The sequence below is a fragment of the Anolis carolinensis genome, chromosome 4, assembly GCF_035594765.1.
Source record: "Anolis carolinensis isolate JA03-04 chromosome 4, rAnoCar3.1.pri, whole genome shotgun sequence".
Classification (NCBI taxonomy): domain Eukaryota; kingdom Metazoa; phylum Chordata; class Lepidosauria; order Squamata; family Dactyloidae; genus Anolis; species Anolis carolinensis.
Window position 1 is genome coordinate 220,912,528 of NC_085844.1, and position 20,086 is coordinate 220,932,613.

The window sequence follows — 20,086 nt, forward strand, 5'->3', positions numbered from 1 at the left end:
GATTTTAGAAATCTGCAAGATGTACAAGGAACATCCACTGGAAGTTTACTTTTATTTATTTTTAATCGACTCTCCAAGATACACTGGACCTCATAAGTGCTGATGCAGATATCTGAATGTGTACACAACCAGATTTCTTGCTATTATTTCTCCTCACCCTTCCGTTGCTTTTATTTCTTTCCTCTTAAACTACATTTTTCTTTGGTCACTTGCCTGCCATGCTGGTGCCCACTGTGTAAATTGAAGCTCTGATTAATTTCATAAACTTTATAACAAAGGAATGGTTACAGATAGTTCTCATGGGAATTGCTTTCCATTTGTTCTTCTAACTTCCATTTATCCACCTGTCGGTCTATGGCTCCATTTGTTTACAGCCCTCATCAGCTATTTCTGGATTTTAAGATGTAAACATGCGCTGGAGCAGTCCACACCAGCACGTCGGAATGAAATCACATGTTTTCCTTGAGTGTAAGGAGATACAGCAATCAGAATATGTGCATTTTTGGGCCCAAATTGGGTTTTATGGGCACCTTTTAAACACATTTTTTCAGCCTTTAATGCGATCTAGTGTGTATTTTCAGCAAACGTCATTTAGTTGCCACCCCTTTTATCCCAGCTTCTTTTGCGTTTTAAGGCCTTTGTAGAAGAGCCCTCAATCATAAAAATTACTCCAGCATGGAATAAGTTGAGAGGCTGAACTCCAATGGCAATGGAAGGAGTGCTGCTAGGAAGTAACAAAGAATCAAATTCCGGGAAAAGATCTCAAATGGCTTTGCTGCTACTTTTGTCCTCTTCGCAGGAGCTACAGAGCTTTGCAAAACTGCAGCCAAGAGCTACAGGACCCTGCAAACGTTGAAGTATTGATGTTAGTCATTGTCAGGACTCTAGAAAAAGTTGTATGTACACACACAATCATCAATGTACATGGTTCTTTTCACTGACCAGTAAGAATGCAATATCCCAGCTAGAATATAAACATCTAACCATGAGATATCATCCATGAAATGACAGCCAGGAAATAGCTAGCATAAATTTCACCTCTAGTATATCTCACAAACCAATCTGATAAAGTTTTCACAACTGGCAATATGAAGATGCTTTGGAAGGAGGATGCCAACAGTAACTAACTGAATGACACTGTGATGCATAATGTCAAAAAAGCCATGTCTACATTCACATTGGTGTCCCCAGTTCCAACAAAATCAGATTAAAGAAAAAATATTTTATTTCAGTTTCTTTAAAAAACAGAAATTTACACAAAGGACAGATAAGGATTACATCACCAATTTTTTTGTAGGTTGGGATCCAAAAAAACAAAAGAAAATAACACAAACCAATTAAGGATGAAGAAACACTGAGGGTCCATCTACACTGTAGAATCAATGATGCTTGGCACCACTTTAACTGCCACATAAATCTGCGACTTCAAGGATTCCATGGCTTTGAGCCATGGCAGTTATAGTGTCAAACTGCATTAATTCTACAGTGTCAATGTATTTACAAAACAGTACATTATTGTTGTTGTTGTTGACACAAATACAGAGCACGACACAGCAAACAAGACATATATGCTGGATTTCGTATCACAGAATCACATGTCGAATACTTCCCAAGCATTTAGGACTGTGTGATGTATTTTCGGAAGATGTGCGGAGTTCCCAGTAAGATGGCCTTTTGCAGTTGGCAGATCATAATTTTGTCAATGTTTATTGTTTTCAAATGCTGGCTGAGATTTTTTGGCACTGCACCCAGTGCACTAATTATCACTGGGACCACCTGTGCTGGTTTATGCCAGAGCCTTTGCAGTTCGATTTTGAGATCCTGCGAACAGTTGAATTTTTCTTGTTTTTTTTTGTCAATTTGATTATCATCTGGTATGGCAACATCAATAATCCAAACCTTCCCCCCCCCCCCCCCACAATCATGAGGTTTGGTGTATTGTATTGCAAAACTTTGTCAGTCTGGATTTGAAAGTCCCACAGTATTTTTGCGTATACATTCTCCACTACCTTTGCAGGTTTGTGATCCCACCAGTTGTTTACTACTGGCAGATGGTACTTGTGACATAAATTCCAGTGAATCATTTGGGCCACATAGTTGACCCTCTGTTTGTAGTTTGAGCGATTTTCTTACAGCAGCTGAGGATATTATTATTATTATTATTATTATTATTATTATTATTATTATTATTATTTCAAATGGAAGGGCACAAAATATATCTCTAAAGTTTCAAAGCATAAGTACAGACACTGAAAATGCCCTTTCATGTCACCATCAACTGTGCCACAGATTAAAAGGGAGACATTTCAGCAGAAGAGAAGGGCTCACTTCTCCTTTCTTCTGAACTATTCAGAATTTTATAACCAGTACTTTGAGTGGTCTATAACTGTACTGAGTGCCAGTGAAGTTTCTAGAGGACGGGAATTTCACACTACAGTAGAGTCTCACTTATCCAAGCCTCGCTTATCCAAGCTTCTGGATTATCCAAACCATTTTTGTAGTCAATGTTTTCTATATATCGTGATATTTTGGTGCTAAATTTATAAATACAGTAATTACAACATAACATTACTGCGTATTGAACTACTTTTTCTGTCAAATTTGTTGTATAACATGATGTTTTGGTGCTTAATTTGTAAAATCATAACCTAATTTGATGTTTAATAGGCTTTTCCTTACTCCCTCTTTATTATCCAAGATATTCGCTTATCCAAGCTTCTGCCAGCCCATTTAGCTTGGATAAGTGAGACTCCACTGTATTTAGATTGTAGCTAATTGGCAGCATATGATCAGCATTACAAATGAGAAGAAGTCATTTGAATTTCTGCCTTACAAGACAGTACCTTCTGTATTTGAAAGTATAGAATTTGGAGTTCATATCTAATATGCTCTGAACAACAACACTAACATCCAAATGCCATTAACATCTAAGGGGTGGACACAATAAGGATAGCTTAAAACACAAGTTGCTCCATATATCATAATAGCTAGCTACACATTTCCATAGGCAAGTTAAATTGTGACATTCATGTCCATATAAGACAATTGGCACTCAATATAGAATATTCTCTCTTTGAGATGAATTATTTTGTTTAAAGACTTTCCTGATCGTCATGCTTTTTACTCACCAGTTGGAACAGCTGGATCCATTGTCGGTTTCTCCCAGGTATTAATCTGTTCCCAAGTAAATCCATTGGTCCCCAGTGCCACACTATAACCGCAGTTACTGTAGTGTTCATCAAACGAACAACCGCCTAAGGAAAAGAGAAATGAATAAATACTTCTGTCTTAATTACTTCTTTCTCATGATGTTACTCCATTTAAATCAGTGTCTTTTATAAAATCCCTTCAAGGCATGAGGAAGGAGAAGAAGAAGAATTTCTGGCACATTAAGTTCTTGCAATTGCCTTGGGGGTATGTAGCAAAGATTTCTGGATCTTAAATGTATACTTGGAACATATGGCTTGCCTTTCTTAATCTACGAATAAATTGCTTCTTAGGTCACTTTTCTTAGTTACAGCTTTAAATCTTCACAATTGAGACTGCAGTGTCATATGCCAAACATTAATACAAAGATTTGCACTCATATCTAAATTGATTGCCCCCTAGCCATTGTGCAGTAAAATCTTATGCTCATAAAAGATCTTGTGCAGGAAAAGCAGACAGCTTCATCTCTGGATAAGCAGCATGTTAAAAGTTTGACATTCTCCTGCCACTTTTGCTTTGATTTTTTAAAAAGAAAGAACATAGCAATTACAAAATGCCCCAAGTCTCTCTCTATGGCAGATGTTGTGCATAGATTTTTGTTCTTCTACATAGTAATGTTTATCATTTTTCAGACAGAAAAGGCAAGGTGAAAAAAGGCTCAACAAAATTATAGCCTCAATGTTTTTTGTGCATTTTTACACATAAACCTTCAGTTATTTACTTATAAAAACTAGGTTTTTTCCTTATTAAAGAACTTTAAAAAGTTCATACTATATGGACAGGATAAAAGGCTGCAGGATCACGAATCAACATAAATATGTCCATGAAACCCTTTATGACACCTTTGAATCCCTCCATGGTAAGCACTGCAGCAAATAATAGGCTTTAGACTCCATTAACTCTCAAGGAAGTTCCAAGCCACAAAGATCATGTTTTATTTACTTAGTGCTTAACAATGGATATGAGCTCCTCCAGCATTAACATATGAACTTGGAGTTGCCACAGGCCCTCAGAGTTGGATACCCAAAGCACTTGGACCGAGCAACATATTTTAGTCTTCTTCCCTTAAGTTAAGTCCAGCATCCCTTTCAGATACTAGCTTTTTCTGTTTCCTAATACCACCCTCTCCTTGGTAACACAGCTGCTTTTTTAAGGTTGGAATATTCAACGCTCTTGCCTAATGAGCTTCTACTTTCTCTATGGAGTTTGTTATTACTACTGGTCAGCCCTGTAGCTGGGAGCCTCCTCAGTCTGAGGCCCCATCTACACTGCCATATAAAATCCAGATTATCTGTTTTGAACTGGATTATATGGCATTGTAGACTCATATAATCCAATTTTGAACAGATAATCTGGATAATCTCTTTTCATAATTTGGATTACATGGCAGTGTAGATCCAGCCTGAAAGAAATAATAAGGGAGGAGATAGGTATCATGGCACATCCTGACAACTTCTCATATCCCTAAATAAAACAGAATGAATTTGATTCCCATGCCCCCACACACTTGGAGTGGGGAGGCCATTCGTCACACACAAAGAAAGGAGGCCAGCCATTTTGAAAATAGTTCCATCTTAGGGAGCAGCCTACTCTATTGAGCTCAGTTCGAGCTCATTGTTAGACCTTTTCGGATGTGTCCTTGAGGTCTCTAAGTGGGCCCGGGGGTGGGCAAAGACTTGTCTATTTCAAACAAGAAAAAGAAAGAAAAAGCCGCAGGGCCCCTTCCTTTTCTGTAGTGGGGGCTGGGTGCTGCTTTGTCATGTCCTCATTTCTTCCTTAGGTCTCAGGGCAGCTTGGGAGAGAATCTATGCCTTTTTACCCTCCCCCCAGCATGGCGGTTTGGCAAGGGGGGTGGTCCTTGGTTGCTGTGGCCTTGTGGCTGAATCCTCGGGAGGGAGGGACAGTGGTGCGGCCTAGTGGGCCTCGTGCCATGCCATATGCTGCCAGCAGCACTGAGGGGCTCTGACTCTGGCCATCTTCCTTTTGGCTTCAGAGCTCTCTGCCCCAAGCCCTTCACTTCTTCTTTTTTTAAAAATATTTTTATTACATTACTATTAATTTGTTACAAAGAAAAGAAAAATCTTTACAATTCATATAATTAAGTCTTATCCTTCCCCCAGTGTTCTACCCGTTGTGCTCCCCATCACCGGAGTCCATTTCTTTATAGTCCAACCAGAATCTCATCTCTTCTGGTGGAGGTTGATTCCCATCTTCTCTCCTTAATGTCTCTTCAATAAATTTCTTCCATATCCTTTCAAAATCATTTTTCTTCCTTAGGCCTTTTTTGACATTTAAATTGCATGTTAACTTATCATTTATTGCTAATTTCCAAATTTCCTTGTACCAATCTTCTATTTTAATTTCCACCTCCCCTTTCCAATTTCTTGCTATTAATAACCTTGCAGCCGTTAGCAACATTGTTACCAAATTCTTTTCATTTTCTTTCCATTCCTCTGTATTATAAATAGATAATAGTATAGTCGCTGGGTTTATATTAATTTTTTTCTTCATGATACTCTCTATTTCTACTATGACCTTTCCCCAAAAACTCTGTACATACTTACATTCCCACCACATATGAATATATGTCCCCCTTTCTTGACAACCCCTCCTACATTTTTCTGAACAACTCTTATCCATATTATGTATCTTTATTGGGGTCAAATACCACTTCCATACTATCTTGTAGTAGTTTTCTTTTATTCTAATTGATAAATTTTTGAGGTGCCTTGCTTTCCATAATTTTTCCCAATTTCTTTCTCCTACTTTTATTCCCAGTTCTTCCTCCCATATTTCCCTTGTTAATATCCCTTTCCTCCCACCTTTAATCTCTATTAATATTTTATATATCATACTGGTTATCCCTTTCGGATATTCATTTCCCTCTTTAGTCTGTTCTTTTAATACTATATTTTCAAATTTTGTTGGTTCTCTTTCTTCCCAGCTCTTTCTTTGCCAATTTTGGAACCATTGATCTAATTGGACCCAATGAAGCCATGATATATTTAAATCACCTAGGATTCCCTTTATGTTGTTTTCCTCCTTTATTTGTTCCCTCCAACTTCCAATTTTGTCTAATTTCTTCCTTTTCAATTCCTTATCCATCACATTTTTTAAGTTTTTAGGAAATTTCTTCTCCATTATCACTGGCATTATTTTAGAGTTCTCTTTAATGAGGTGGCTTTTATATTTATTCCATATTGTTAATATGTTTTTTAATGATACATTTCCCATTTGGTTGATTTCCTTTTTTGAATATTCCTTAAAAAATATATTTTCTAATCTCATTTCTATATCTTTAGTAATTATTTCCATCCAGTTTATTTCTACTTTGTTTAGCATCCCTTCTACCACATGTCTCAATTGGTTTGCTTCATAATAACTTTTGATTTCGGGTAATCCTAGTCCTCCTTCCTTTTGTGGTTTGTACCAATAGCATTTGTTTATTCTGTTTTTTTCCCCATTATTACAAAATTTGTTTGTTAATTGTTGCCATTTGTTCAATTCAATTTCTGATATTTTAAGGGGTATCATTCTAAATAAGAAATTTACTTTAGGTAGTATTTTCATTTTGAATAAGGCAATTCTACCAAACCAGGACAAGTGTATGTTGTTATATTCATTTAATTTTTTTTTCTGTCTCTTTCCTCAATGCCTCTAAGTTTTTCCTTTCCATTTCACTTAGGTCCTTAGTTACTACTATTCCTAGATATTTTATGTTTTCTTTTAAAGTTATTTTTATATCCCTCCAATTTTTAAATTCTTCCTCTTCTTGTTTTGTGTAGTTAAATAGTATCATTTCTGATTTTTTCCAATTTATTTTCAGCCCTGTTATTTCTCCAAACTTCCTTATATGCTCCCCTATTATTTCCATTTTATCTGCTATTCCTTTTAAAGTCAAAATTGTGTCATCGGCAAACAAACTAATTTTATCTGAGTCTTTTCCTATCCCTATTAATTTATTATCATTTCTAATTACATTTGCCAATATTTCTATTGTAATTGCAAATAATATTGGTGACATAGGGCATCCCTGCCTAGTCCCTCTTGTTACTTTTATTCTATCAGTTATCCCATCATTTACTAATACCTGAATGTAACTGTCTGAATATAGTTGGTTCACTAATCCCATTGTTCTACTTCCAAATCCAAATTTATTCAAAATACATTTTAACGTTGGCCACTCCATGCAATCGAATGCTTTAAATATGTCTAAGGCTACAATTCCTGCTTTTATCTGCTGATTTTTTTTTATTATCTGAATTTTATTTATTAATTTCCCTACTAAACTTGACATTTGTCTCCCTTTTATGAAGCCACATTGGTCATTATTAATGTATTTATATATCCAATTATTCATTCTATTTGCTATAATTGCTGACAATATTTTGGTGTCCTGATTTATTAATGAAATTGGTCTGTAAGACCCTGGGTCTGTTTCATCTCTATTGATTTTAGGGATGAGTACTACTAATGCCTGTTTCCAAGATTCCGGAATTTTTTCTCCATTTAATATTGCGTTATATAATTCTGCCAATTTTGGGATTAGCTTTTTCCCAAATATTTTATAATACTCTGGTCCAAATCCATCCCACCCCGGGGCTTTCCCATTTTTCAATTTCATTATTACTTTCTCTATTTCTTCCTCTTTTATTGGGGCTTCTAGCAATTTCCTATCCTCCTCCCTTAATTTTATATTCCAATTACCTTCCACATATTCATTTATTTTGTCAATTGAGTGTTCTTCTGCTTGGTATAACTTCGAATAGAATTCCTCAAATATTTTTAACTTTTCTTTCATTTGTCTGCATATCTTTCCTGATTTATCTTTTATCTCGTTTATCGTGTTTTCCATTTTTTTTCCTTTGTACTGCCCTCGCCAACATTTTTGAATTTTTATTGCTAAATTCAAAGAATTCTCTCCTTAGGTATATCAAGTTTCTTTCTACCTGGTCCATCTCCATTTTGTTCAATTCTTCTTTTTTTGCCCTTAATTCATTATATATGAGTTTAGTTCTTTTTGTTATATACTGATTTTCCAATTTTCCTATCTCTTTTTCTAATAAATTTTTCCTTTCTTCCTGTTTCTTTCTTACCTTTGATGCTTCTTTTATTATTAACCCTCTCATCACCGCTTTCATTGTATCCCATAATAAAGCTCTTGATATCTCTTTGTTATTTAAATCCCAAATTTCTTGCCATTGTTTTGCTAATTCATTTACCGTTTCCTCTTGTTTCAGTATACTGGGATTGAATCTCCATCTTTTTATCTGATTGTAATCTTGCTTGATTTCAACTTCTATACTAACTGGAGCATGATCACTAATCCTTATGTTTCCTATTTCCGTATTTACAACTTTGTCTAGTATATTTTTTGTAATAAACATGTAATCAATCCTTGTATATGTTTTATGCACTTCTGAGAAGTATGTATACTTTCTCTCATCTCCTTTAAAAAGTCTCCAAACATCTTTCAATCCCCATTTACCCATAGTCATATTTAGTTTTGTAATGTTATTACTTTTATCTCTAACTGTTGGATTAGATTTATCTTTTACCGTGTCCATTACCATATTCATATCTCCTCCAAAAATTATATATTTTTGTTGCCAGTTAGTTATTTTGTTTAACACTTTCTCATAGAATTCTTCTTGTTTTTCATTGGGAGCGTAAATATTTACTAATACATATTTGTCTTGTCCAATTTCCCCTTCCATTATTATATATCTACCTTCTGTATCTTTCAACACCCCTGTTTTCACAAAATTACATTTTTTCGTTATGTGGTCCCCCCACATTGGTACAGCAGGGGCTCAGATGGTGGCCACTTTGGTGTCACGTGGGTGGGCCTGGCAGCTGCCATATACATTTCCTCAGACTGGCCATGGCTGCCGCCATCTTGGTTTGGCCTCCACATGGGAGCAGCCATTTTGTCTGGGCTCCATATGGTGGCAGCCATTTGGGTATTTTCTCATGGGGCAGCCATTTTGTTTGGGCTACACACACACGTTAACATATATTTTATATAAATAAATATATCATTATGGCTACAGAATACTTACACATAGGTTTATATGTATATGTGGGCATTGGATATTTGCATTGAACAAACAACAAGGTTGCAGACATTATAGGTTTAAGGACTATACAAATAATTGAGGGATCGCTATTGCGGTGGATATATTAAATTCCAGGAGCTAGGTTTAGTAATGTTTGGCAAGGGCAATAAGAATATTGGTACAATGGAATGCTAAACAAGTGCAGGACCAGGGCTACATATGAACATTATTCAGGGAAGCTCTCTTTTAATAGCTGATTTCTTTTTCTTTTGTCAAAGTATAGCACCCAAGGAAAATGTTGGTTGTCCTAAGGGCAAGGGCCTGACAAAATGCCCACCTCCTCCTAGCAGGTCCTTGTCGGATGACAGTGGAGGCACTTTCTGATGCCATTGCATGAGTAGGTGCATTGGATAAAGAAAAGAGAGCCTCAACCTCTTCCCTTGGTTCCAGGTCTGCTTACAGAGTTATAAAGCTTTACTAATCAAAGCCGTTTCTTCTCGTGTCTCCACTTTAGAGGAGGAGCGCAGTGAAGGAAGGGCAGAGGTTAATGATACTATATGTAAAAATCTCTCAATCTGAATTTTGTTACATTTATTTAAAACCCAACCTTGTTTCTTGTTGGTTTTTAAAGGCTATATTCTTGCTGTACTGAAATTTGAGCACATTACAACCCCCACTCCCAAATTAGCACATTTATTTGAGCATTTTACTTAATTTGTGCAATTGAAATGTGTTTCTGCATTTTTACCACTTATATGCTTTGTAGTTGCTTATATTTGAAGTATGTGCATTGTGTTGTGCATACTTTATGTCTCAGAAATGTCCTGCAAGTTCCACAAGTGTGCAACTACTCAAATTGATGTACATTTCATTTAACCATTTGGAAGAGCAAAAACCCAAATTTGCCAAGACTGGTGAGTCCACCCAAAATGTTGCACCCTGAACAGGTAGCCTAGTAACATAATGTCCTTGTTGGCATCACTGGAACATTGGGAACTGCTTTACAATTTACCAGGACGATTTGCCTCAGGACAACACCAACATTTTCAAAAGTTAGTAGTGGCTCTCTGATTTTCAGAATTTTTTTAGAATCACTTAGGACTTTTCATACATAAACTAGTGGGCAGGAACTGAAAGTGTACTTTAAAAAATAATAACTAATATAGCCAGGTAGGATTTGGACAATATGCTCCCCACTTCAACCTGCTGGTTGCTATACAAAATATGTTTGCGCTACTCCTTAAGTGTAGTATTATAAACACAAACTTTCTTTTACTAACAACTTTCATAAATTTTGACATTAGATGGTTTTTGTCAGCATCTAATGCCAGGTCCAGAAATGCATAAAAACTACCAAAGAAAATCAAAACCAGGGTCCTTCCACTCAGCCACGTAACCCAGAATATCGAGGCAGATAATCCACAATATCTTCTTTGAACTAGATTAACTGAGTACACACTACCATACAATCCAGTTCAATGTGGATTTTATACAACTGTTTGGAAGGGGCCCCAGAAGTGGTAGAAATCAACTATAGTTTCATTTCCATCCCCTTTTCTAGTTCCAAGGATTTTGCAGTGAGTAGGTGGGAACTTCTGTGCTGTTGTAACACAAAACCATCACTCCTGCAGGAGCAGATAAATTATGTTTGTTGAGGAAAATTTCCAAAGGGAGCATGCAGTCTGGGCCTAGCAGACTGAAAAGGTAACTTGGGAGAGCCCACATAGACTCATGAGTGACTCTATGCTTCACATTGAAATCAGTTTATGATGCCCTGCTATAAAAGAACTGTTCATGCTTTCCAAGCCACAAGAGACACTATGTGCGTAGTTTCCTCCACACATATCATGCAAACACGCTTGCATCATACTCCAGACGTCATGACATCTATGCAAGAGATAGATGCTTACTTGCCTTTGCATACTGCCAGGAGGCATTTGTTTCAGTTGCTACAGACAGAGGAAACTTTGCCTATGATAAGCAATTACTTCTACAGCCAACCTTGGAGAATGTGTTGTCGAAGGCTTTCAACCTTGGGGAACATTACTCGCTAGGACCTTGGTTTTATTAGTTAAATCTGCCTAATGTTACTAAGCAAAAATCATAGATAAATGTATCCAATAACCACTTAAAAGTGCCCAATCCTATTTTTTTCCTTTAGGAACTGAAATTTAATCATCTGACAAGGTAATTATAATATAATTTGCTTCCTCTTCCCATAAGTCATCAAGGTGTTCTCACTCTGTGGAATTCAGGAGATTCTTAAAGCAAATTACTACTATGTCTGATGCCAGGAAAGTGGTTGAACAGACATGTTATTTGACAACTTATAAGCCACGTTCTCTATCTATGTGCAGTGATGACAATGCAGCACAATGAGCCTGAACAGGCTCTACATTTTTATTTGACAGCAATAAAATTCAGCCTATTTTTGCAGTGTTAACCATCTGCTCTATTTTAAGTGTTTTAAGTAGAAGCATATGCCTACAACTTATTCAAACAAGTTCCTTAACGCACATACTCTTAGATTCTTCCTCTATTCTTAACAGTGTAAGAACCTAAGGACTTCATCAGATGGTCTTCAGGCTCCATTTCCATGCATTCCACAGAGGTCAAAAGATGATATGAAGGCGTATCTTGTGGGACTCTGTGGTGCTCAATTTCCCAAGCTCATGGAAACAGAGGCAAAAGACCTCTATCAGGAGCTGGGTGTCAATTTACGCCTGATAGAGAAAGATGGGATGAAGCAGAGGAAAGATGGGGGGGGGGGGGGGGAAAGGTGAGAGGACATGGGATGGATGGCCATCCCAGAAGATGGGGAAAGATGGGAGGGAACTTTTCCCTCTAGTTTCCCTTGACCGTCTGATGAAGTACTAAGAACTTCTCTTTTGGATCAGACTCAGAGTAGACATTCAGGTACATAGGAAATCCCATAGTAGGATATCAATTTATCCATAACATCTGTCTCTCATTATCCTGGTACACAGAGGTATACTGCTTTTGATACATGTATAGTGAGTGAGAGAGAACACCATACTGCTGATATTTCTACCCTATCTTCCATGAATTCACAGAATCATAAAATCACACATATAGAAGGGACTTCAAGGGTCACATTTTTTGCTATGCAGGAATATACTGCTATAACTATATTCATCTAATCACTTGGCAAGCATAATGTCATGCTGTGTCAGTGAATTCCACATTTTAACTGCACTATATGAAGAAATTTCCTGATTTCACTCAAAAAATAAAGATATATATTTATGAAGATTTCCCAAGACTGATTTGGGTATAAATCAATAACTATGCAGTCTTTCATAGGACCACTTTGGAAGGCTGTTATTTATTTCAACTAAAGGAAAACGTCAATAAAGTTTCTGAGGTTGCTTTTTAACAGAAACTACTAAGTTATTGCAGAAGTTGTTTTTTAAAAAAATAATAATAATAGTTTTGAAAGGGCTTTTTGATTATAATCATAGCAATGTTATTTATGACTCTAACTCAATCTGTCCTCCAAGTTCAGGACCCCCCTCTTCTGGCAGCACCCCTTCATGCTACAACGTTTTCATGCTACAACCTTTCAATCCAAGCAGTTTAGGACTGAACAGAAGACCTTAGAGTATAGGCTCTAACACAACATTGTTGCCTTCCTGAAGAAGATTATAGGGAGATGTTGTACTTTTTAAAGATCAAGGGCGGGCAATAAAATAAAATAAAATCAGCTATTCAGATTCTATGGGGCAGTAATTCTCATTAGATCTTGTTAGCATAACCCAAAAGTGAGGAATTAAGATGCAGCACAACAGCAACCAGAAGGCTGTGTTTTGCCCATTTCTATCCTAAATATTTACTGGAACCTACATATCTGAAAAAAAAAATATCTTAGAACTAAGGCTCCATCTACACTGCCTGTAGTTTTAATTGCATTGAGCCGCATTATATGGCAGTGTAGACTCATGTAATGCAGTTCAATGCAGTTAAACTGCATTATGAAACTGCATTATATAGCAGTATAGATGGGGCTCAAGAGACTGTGATGACAGAAACTAATCTAACAGAATGGTTACCAATTAAGACTTGAACCCTGAACAGAATCAGAATATGCATTTCCTACAAATGATATGAGGAAACATTTATCTTAATGTTCTTTACTGACCCATGCTTGCAGATGTCTTTAGCTAATCTTCTGGGCATCACATTCAAATGTCTGACTCATCAGAGTTGGTAAATAAACATCTAATTCATACACCGCTTAATGAGAACAAAACAGAAATACAGTGAAAAGACCTAAAAATAATTGAATTCTAATAAATCAAGGAATAAAGATCTGAAGATTGAAATGTGGTCAGGATAATGATTTTGAAGCATGCATTCTCCATTTGCTTTATCAGTAGCAGGACATAAATATAAGGAAAATTAAGATTTCTCAAGACCGGGGGGGGGAACATAGCAATTGCCAAGGAGGTTGAACAGGAACGATGATAAAGAGTTGCGTTATTGGATAACCTATATAGAAGGTGAGATTCTCTCATCCAGAAAAGTTTATACCTTCTTTGTGAAATCCACAAAAAACATACATGTATTGCCTTGTCTGATTGCAAGGTGCTAACGTGCTATTAAAGTAATTACTTGCCAATTGTATTCCAAGCAGTCATTGCATACAAAATCCAACCTTCGATATTTCCCCTAAAGTTGAGTTTCCCTGCTGAGTTCCCTGGAGTGTAAATTGTTTTAACACTGTAATTAAAAACTTCTACAACAGACCAAAATTTAATTGCTTATCAATGTCACAATATCAACCAAGTGAAGAGGAAAAAAACATAAAGGACATAATTATCTTATGAAGCAAGCATGTTTGAAGAATATGGAAGAACATTCACTTTTTTAATTGGGGCTAATAAGGAGTGATGCTGGTATCTAGATTTTGGATGTACTAAGGGGATTAGCAGATTGTAAAGGAATTAATAAAGATGTGGAACTTACTATCAGCGTATTCATATAGAAATGGCTCTATCTCACTTAAAGCTCAAAAAGCGTCAAATCTTTAAAAAGTATAGAAATTGACACACTTTATGTGGCATTCATCATTCCAGTAGACCCAGCCAGAAGTTTTTTATATTATTAATTTTAAAGTATAGATTGTTTTTATATGTATTGGTTTTATATGCTTTTTAATTGGGTGTCATTTTTAAATGGTGTTACATGATCTTTTTGTTATATTTTATCCCTACCTTGATACATAGAGAAATCTTTGTAATAAATAGGGGTGTGCAAAGCTTTGGAATTCTGCTTTGTAATTTAGAGATTCAGACTATTTGGAAATACAAATCTCTATATTACTAATCAAAAAGGACTTCTCCAAAGCATTTAGGAATCAGAACACAAGACTTCAAAACTTTTGGAGAGATTCACAAAAGATTTCTAGATTCAGAGTTGTTTTTCAATTAACATACTTCGTTGCCCCATCGCCCATAATTGTCTTGGAGTGGGAGGTGAAATGGGCTGATGTGATTGACAAGGGCTGCTGCATACTGTTTTTTTTCCTTGTCAGCCAATTAAAAGAAGAAAGCCAAACTATGTGGCTTTCTGTAAAGCTGGTCTTATATAAACTCCCCTGAGCATCTCCTCTGTGTGAGGAGTGAGAGATAAGATATGTTCTTGAAGTTCCGTTATGTATCCTTGTTTTTCTTAAAACTTAAACTTATAGTAGCTTTTTGATCATCCTGTTTGTTTCTGTCCCTTCATATATCCAATCTATAACCTTCCTCTGTTAAAATTATATCCATCTCCAAAATGCAGCCCCCTTATTCTGGTGTGAGCAGAATTTTGGGAAATGTAGGTTGGGAAGGCAAGGACTTCTGTACCAGACTATTCAAAATGCCCCACTTTAAACTATATTTCCTAGAATTCTGCTCGAGCCAGAAGAACAGGGCTGCCCGAGTTAAAGCCCCAGTGTAGGTTAATCACATGAGCTTAAATTGGAAAAAAAATCTTTAAAATCAGTGGATATAATGAATGTTTTGAAACATGGCAAGCTTGCTGTGCTGCTCATTTTGCCTCACTGTGCCACAATTTGAGTGGATACCTCTTGTATATTTTTATGTATAAATCTAAATTGAAAAGACTTTCAAAAATTCCTAGAAATCAGTAGATGAATGACTGTTTTTGAATATTTTCAGGACTGATGCCCTTGCTTATATGTCACATTGTGCAGAAATTCAATGGGATACCTTTTGTAGGGTTTTTTTTTAAAAAAAAAACAAAAACAAAAACTATAAAATGGTTAAAAATTCCTAAAAATCAGTGGATGACCGAAATGTTCGGAACCTTGGTAGGCTTAAAGTCATAAATGTTGCCTGCAAATATGCCAAGTTTCATCCCGATAGCAACATCGATGACGGAGATAAGAGCCTTGCAATTTTCCCCATTGCCTCTAATAGACTGAATCTTAATCAATTATGAATCTTCAGATATTTGGATTACAAATTGAAATGGACCCCTCCCAATATTTACAAATTGAAATTCTGAATCTCCAAAATGAATTACTAATTGGATTTCAGCTATTTTGCACAACTCTAGTATTAAATGTATTGTTACTGCTATTGGAGAAACTATTTCTTAGGTTCCTTAAAGACCTAGTTAACACAGAAGATCAAAGTATTTCATTTTGTTCATTGATCTCTGCTATTTATGGTAGCAACACAAATACTCCTCAGTGTCATTATGGTTGGACTACTGCAGAGAAGCAAATAAAAACTAAGTAATGAAAAATGTAAGCAGAGGGATTTAAAAATCAGATGAAAGTAGTTTACAAAGTATTTGAGGGATACATGCTATGGATTGTGCCATTGTTAACACACTGAATTGGGGCTTTTTTAAACCTGTAGAGCTTGAATCCTATTGGTAGCCTCCATCACTTATTCAATTGCTGAGTGATAAGTTAATACTTTTAGCAATTCTATTTATTCAATAGATCTGTTCTAGTTTACACTACCAATAGCAGCAACAGAGCTATCCAGTAAATAAATGTATATAACAATTAAATATTGAAGTGGGGAAGCCAATATTTGATTTAGAATGGATGCCTAAGCTCTAAAGACCATGCATGGGAGCTCCGCGTATTCAGGAGGCCTTCTAAATTTCGTCCTCTCTCAATAGCAAGTCAATAAATCATCCATAAAATCTGGAATTGAAATAGTTATGGTTATGAAAAATTCATTAACAATCCCCAATAGAAACGCATGTTATGAATAAAATAACTAAGTCTCAAGCCTTCATGATAAAAACAACATGACAAATAAAATGCACATATGCAATACCAATAGCTGCATTTAGAAATTTCAAATACAGTAGAGTCTCACTTATCCAACACTCGCTTATCCAACGTTCTGGATTATCAACGCATTTTGTAGTCAATGTTTTCAATACATCATGATATTTTGGTGCTAAATTCGTAAATACATTACTACATAACATTACTGCATATTGAACTACTTTTTCTGTCAAATTTGTTGTATAACATGATGTTTTGGTGATTAATTTGTAAAATCATAGCCTAATTTGATGTTTAATAGGCTTTTCCTAAATGTCTCCTAATTATCCAACATATTCGCTTATCCAACATTCTGCCGGCCCGTTTATGTCTACTGTATCCCTATTAGACTATTCATTGCACAAGTAATGGGGATGTTATTTTGGATGGGAAGGAAGAGAATTGTGATATTCCTTACAAATAAAGATAGTAGTTGAGTGATATTTGAAAAATATCGAGCACTATATAGTTTATAGAACTATTCCAGCATCCTGTTCCCAAGAGTGGCCCAATGGGTATTTCTTGGAAACTCATGAGCTAAGTATAAAGATAATGACTCAACATTGTTGTGTGCTTGCTAGCAGCTGGAATTGCATAAACTCAATACCTCTCAGAATGAAACAGCATTCAAAGGAAGGATTCACTTAAAATCTACTTCAAGCATTTGAGCAGTAATGTTCACAGGTCTGAGCATCATCTGAAATACAGAGTTACCGAGGAGGCAAGCATGTAGCTGGGGGGGGGGGGGGGCTTGAGGGGCTTATTATTTAAACTGTTATGTTTATTCATATCATGATCTGATCACCATGCTCAATATATCCCATATGCATGGGGGTATTGGAATAACGATACAAAAGGTTTGCTAGGGTAGACCCTCTCCCGCTCAGACTCAGCCCCCCCCCCCAAAAAAAATCCCAGCCCCTCCCAAAACAAAATCCTGGCTACGGGCCTGCGAGGAGGGGACTCCTCAAACCCACCCACCTATTTAAAAAAGTCCACTGAGACATAAGAATCATAACGAAGATATTTAGTGAAATAGATTGATGGGTTCTGCTATCTGGCCAATATTCGTGGCTGAAGAGAACAGGATGCCTGCAATTGTGTGACAAAGTAAGATAAAAAGACACAAGAGGAAAATAAGACTCTGCTTAGCCTGAGTTAGTTACCCAGTGGATATCTTCTGTCTCCTACAATGAGGGCAGCATTCAACTCACTAGCTAGTCATAAGACCTTAACTAAGGATCCTTTGATTGATAAGAACCTATTGAGACTTGACTCTCTCTGGGCTATCTGTTGAGAAGTACACAAAGCATATGAGGAAGTACAATAAAGAATTTGATTCCACTTTTTAAATATCTGAAGTGTGGTCACAGAGAGAAGTGTACAGATTTGATTTCTGATGCCCCAGAGAGTAAGATGAGATCCAGTGGTTTAAAGTTACAGGAGACTTGACTCTGATTAAAAATTAGAAAAACATCTTGACAGAAACACATTTTTGCAATGTTCAATTAATTAGGGGTTTTTTTCTCGTGTCAGGAGCAACTTGAGAAACTGCAAGCCGCTTCTGGTGTAAGAGAATTGGCTGTCTGCAAGGACGTTGCCCAGGGGACGCCCAGATGTTTTGATGTTTTTACCATCCTTGTGGGAGGCTTCTGTCATGTCCCCGCATGGAGCTGGAGCTGATAGAGGGAGCTCATCCACGCTCTCCCCGGGTTGGATTCGAACCTGGCAGCCTTCAGGTCAGCAACCCAGCTTTCAAGTCACAAGGCTTTAACCCACTACGCTACTGGGGGCTCCAATTAGGCAATGTAACCAGTTGTCTGTTTCTCTTGGCATCTTTAAAAAGAGGCTGGATTGCTATCTGCTGATGATGTTTTAGTACTGAGCAGGGGGCTGGACTCAGTGGTCCAATTCTATGATTCTATTATCTGTTTTATGATTTTCTATCTGTCTCATTATTTTTTACAATTATCTCTGGCATTTTGGGCCAGAGGTGACAAGTCATTGATTCCCAAATGGGCCACTCTCCTTCCCTTAACTGCTAAAGGGAATATTCTAGATAGGCCAATGAGAAGACACTATCTGGCATCATTGGTAAAGTGTTCTCGGGTGATTCCAGACACAAGCTGTCCCAGCTAGTGATCCATGTTAAGGTTTTCTGCAAATAAACTGGTACACATATAAAAATGTTTATTTTAAACATTTAAACAAATGCTTACAATTGTGCTTAGAAGAAAATGTGTAAATGCCCATTTTGTGGGGAAACTGATTTCATCTCTGTGTTAATGCAGATATTTAGTGAAATAGATAGAATGGATGGGAAATGAGCACATTAAAAATGACTTAGAGTGGAAAAGACAGATCTATCCATCTTTATATATAAGGGATGAGGATCTCTGCTGTCTTTGTCTAATTTTCCAAAAGAAATAAAACTTAAGTAAGTGCAATGAGACATGATTTCAGAGATCTTTCTTTCCCTTTTTCTCAGCTGCACTCCACAAAATAAATATGCCAAAAAAAGTCTTAGTCTTTAGTTTGGCACAACTCATTTAGCGATTCTTAGGGTTTTCTCTACAACAGACAAACACCTTTACACTTTTGGAGATTCCTTTTTCTTTGATTCTCTTCCTTCTTTCACTTTATTTGTTTTCAATCCCCCACTACTGAAACAATCTGAAATCCTTCAAAGTAGGAATCTTCATGTTTCTACTACTCAACAAAAATTATTACATATATATTAGTGGCTGCTGGCTCACAATTGAACTGTGAATCCTGTCCAAAAAATTAACACACCTCTACAAACTGAATGTATCCTGGAGATATGTGGTTAAATAATTTGGATAGCTCTTTTAAAGATCAGATTAAAACACGTTTCCTGACCACCCCACTAACATAACAATGTCCTCCTTTCAGACGTTAATCAAATGAAAAGCCAGGCTTAACTTGCCAGCAGGTAAGTTCAGAGTCCTAGCTGGCATCTGGTCAGAGGTCCAAGGAACAAGGAAAAGGTAAAGGTTTTCCCCTGACATTAAGTCCAGTCATGTCCAACTCTGGGGATTGGTGCTCACCTCCATTTCTAAGCTGAAGAGCCAGCATAGTCCATAGACGCCTCCTAGGTCATGCATGGAGTGCTGTTACCTTCCCACTGGAGCGGTACCTATTGATCTACTGACAAGCTTGGGCTAACAGTGGGCACTCACTCCACTCCCCGGATTCGAATGTGAGACCTTTTGGTCTTCAAGTTCAGCAGCTCAATGCTTTAACATACTGCACCACCGGGGGCTCTGCCAAGGAACAAACAGACCCTTTTTTTGTAAGACAGGCCACCACAGTGTTGGAACTGAAGAAGGAAAGCCCACCCAGCCCCTAGGAGAGGTAGAAACAGTAGACAGTGGCCTAAATTCTCCCATTTAGGTGTAGAATGAGGCTTCAGGTAAGATCTTTTAGGGAAAAGTCATCTAAAAAAGTACAGCTAGAGAGTTGTGTGGGGGTAGTAATCATCAGC

General features: G+C 36.8%; 1 protein-coding gene across 23 annotated transcripts in view; it reads right to left on the bottom strand.

The window, feature by feature from the left end:
• Positions 1 to 20,086, bottom strand: part of ptprt (protein tyrosine phosphatase receptor type T) — an 845,816-nt gene that overhangs the window by 593,286 nt on the left and 232,444 nt on the right. For all 23 annotated transcript variants that reach the window (XM_062979724.1, XM_062979726.1, XM_062979725.1 and 20 more), the window contains exon 2: positions 3,129 to 3,254. In XM_062979724.1, the coding sequence (XP_062835794.1) occupies positions 3,129 to 3,254 (126 nt within the window). The remainder of the gene's footprint in view (positions 1 to 3,128; positions 3,255 to 20,086) is intronic.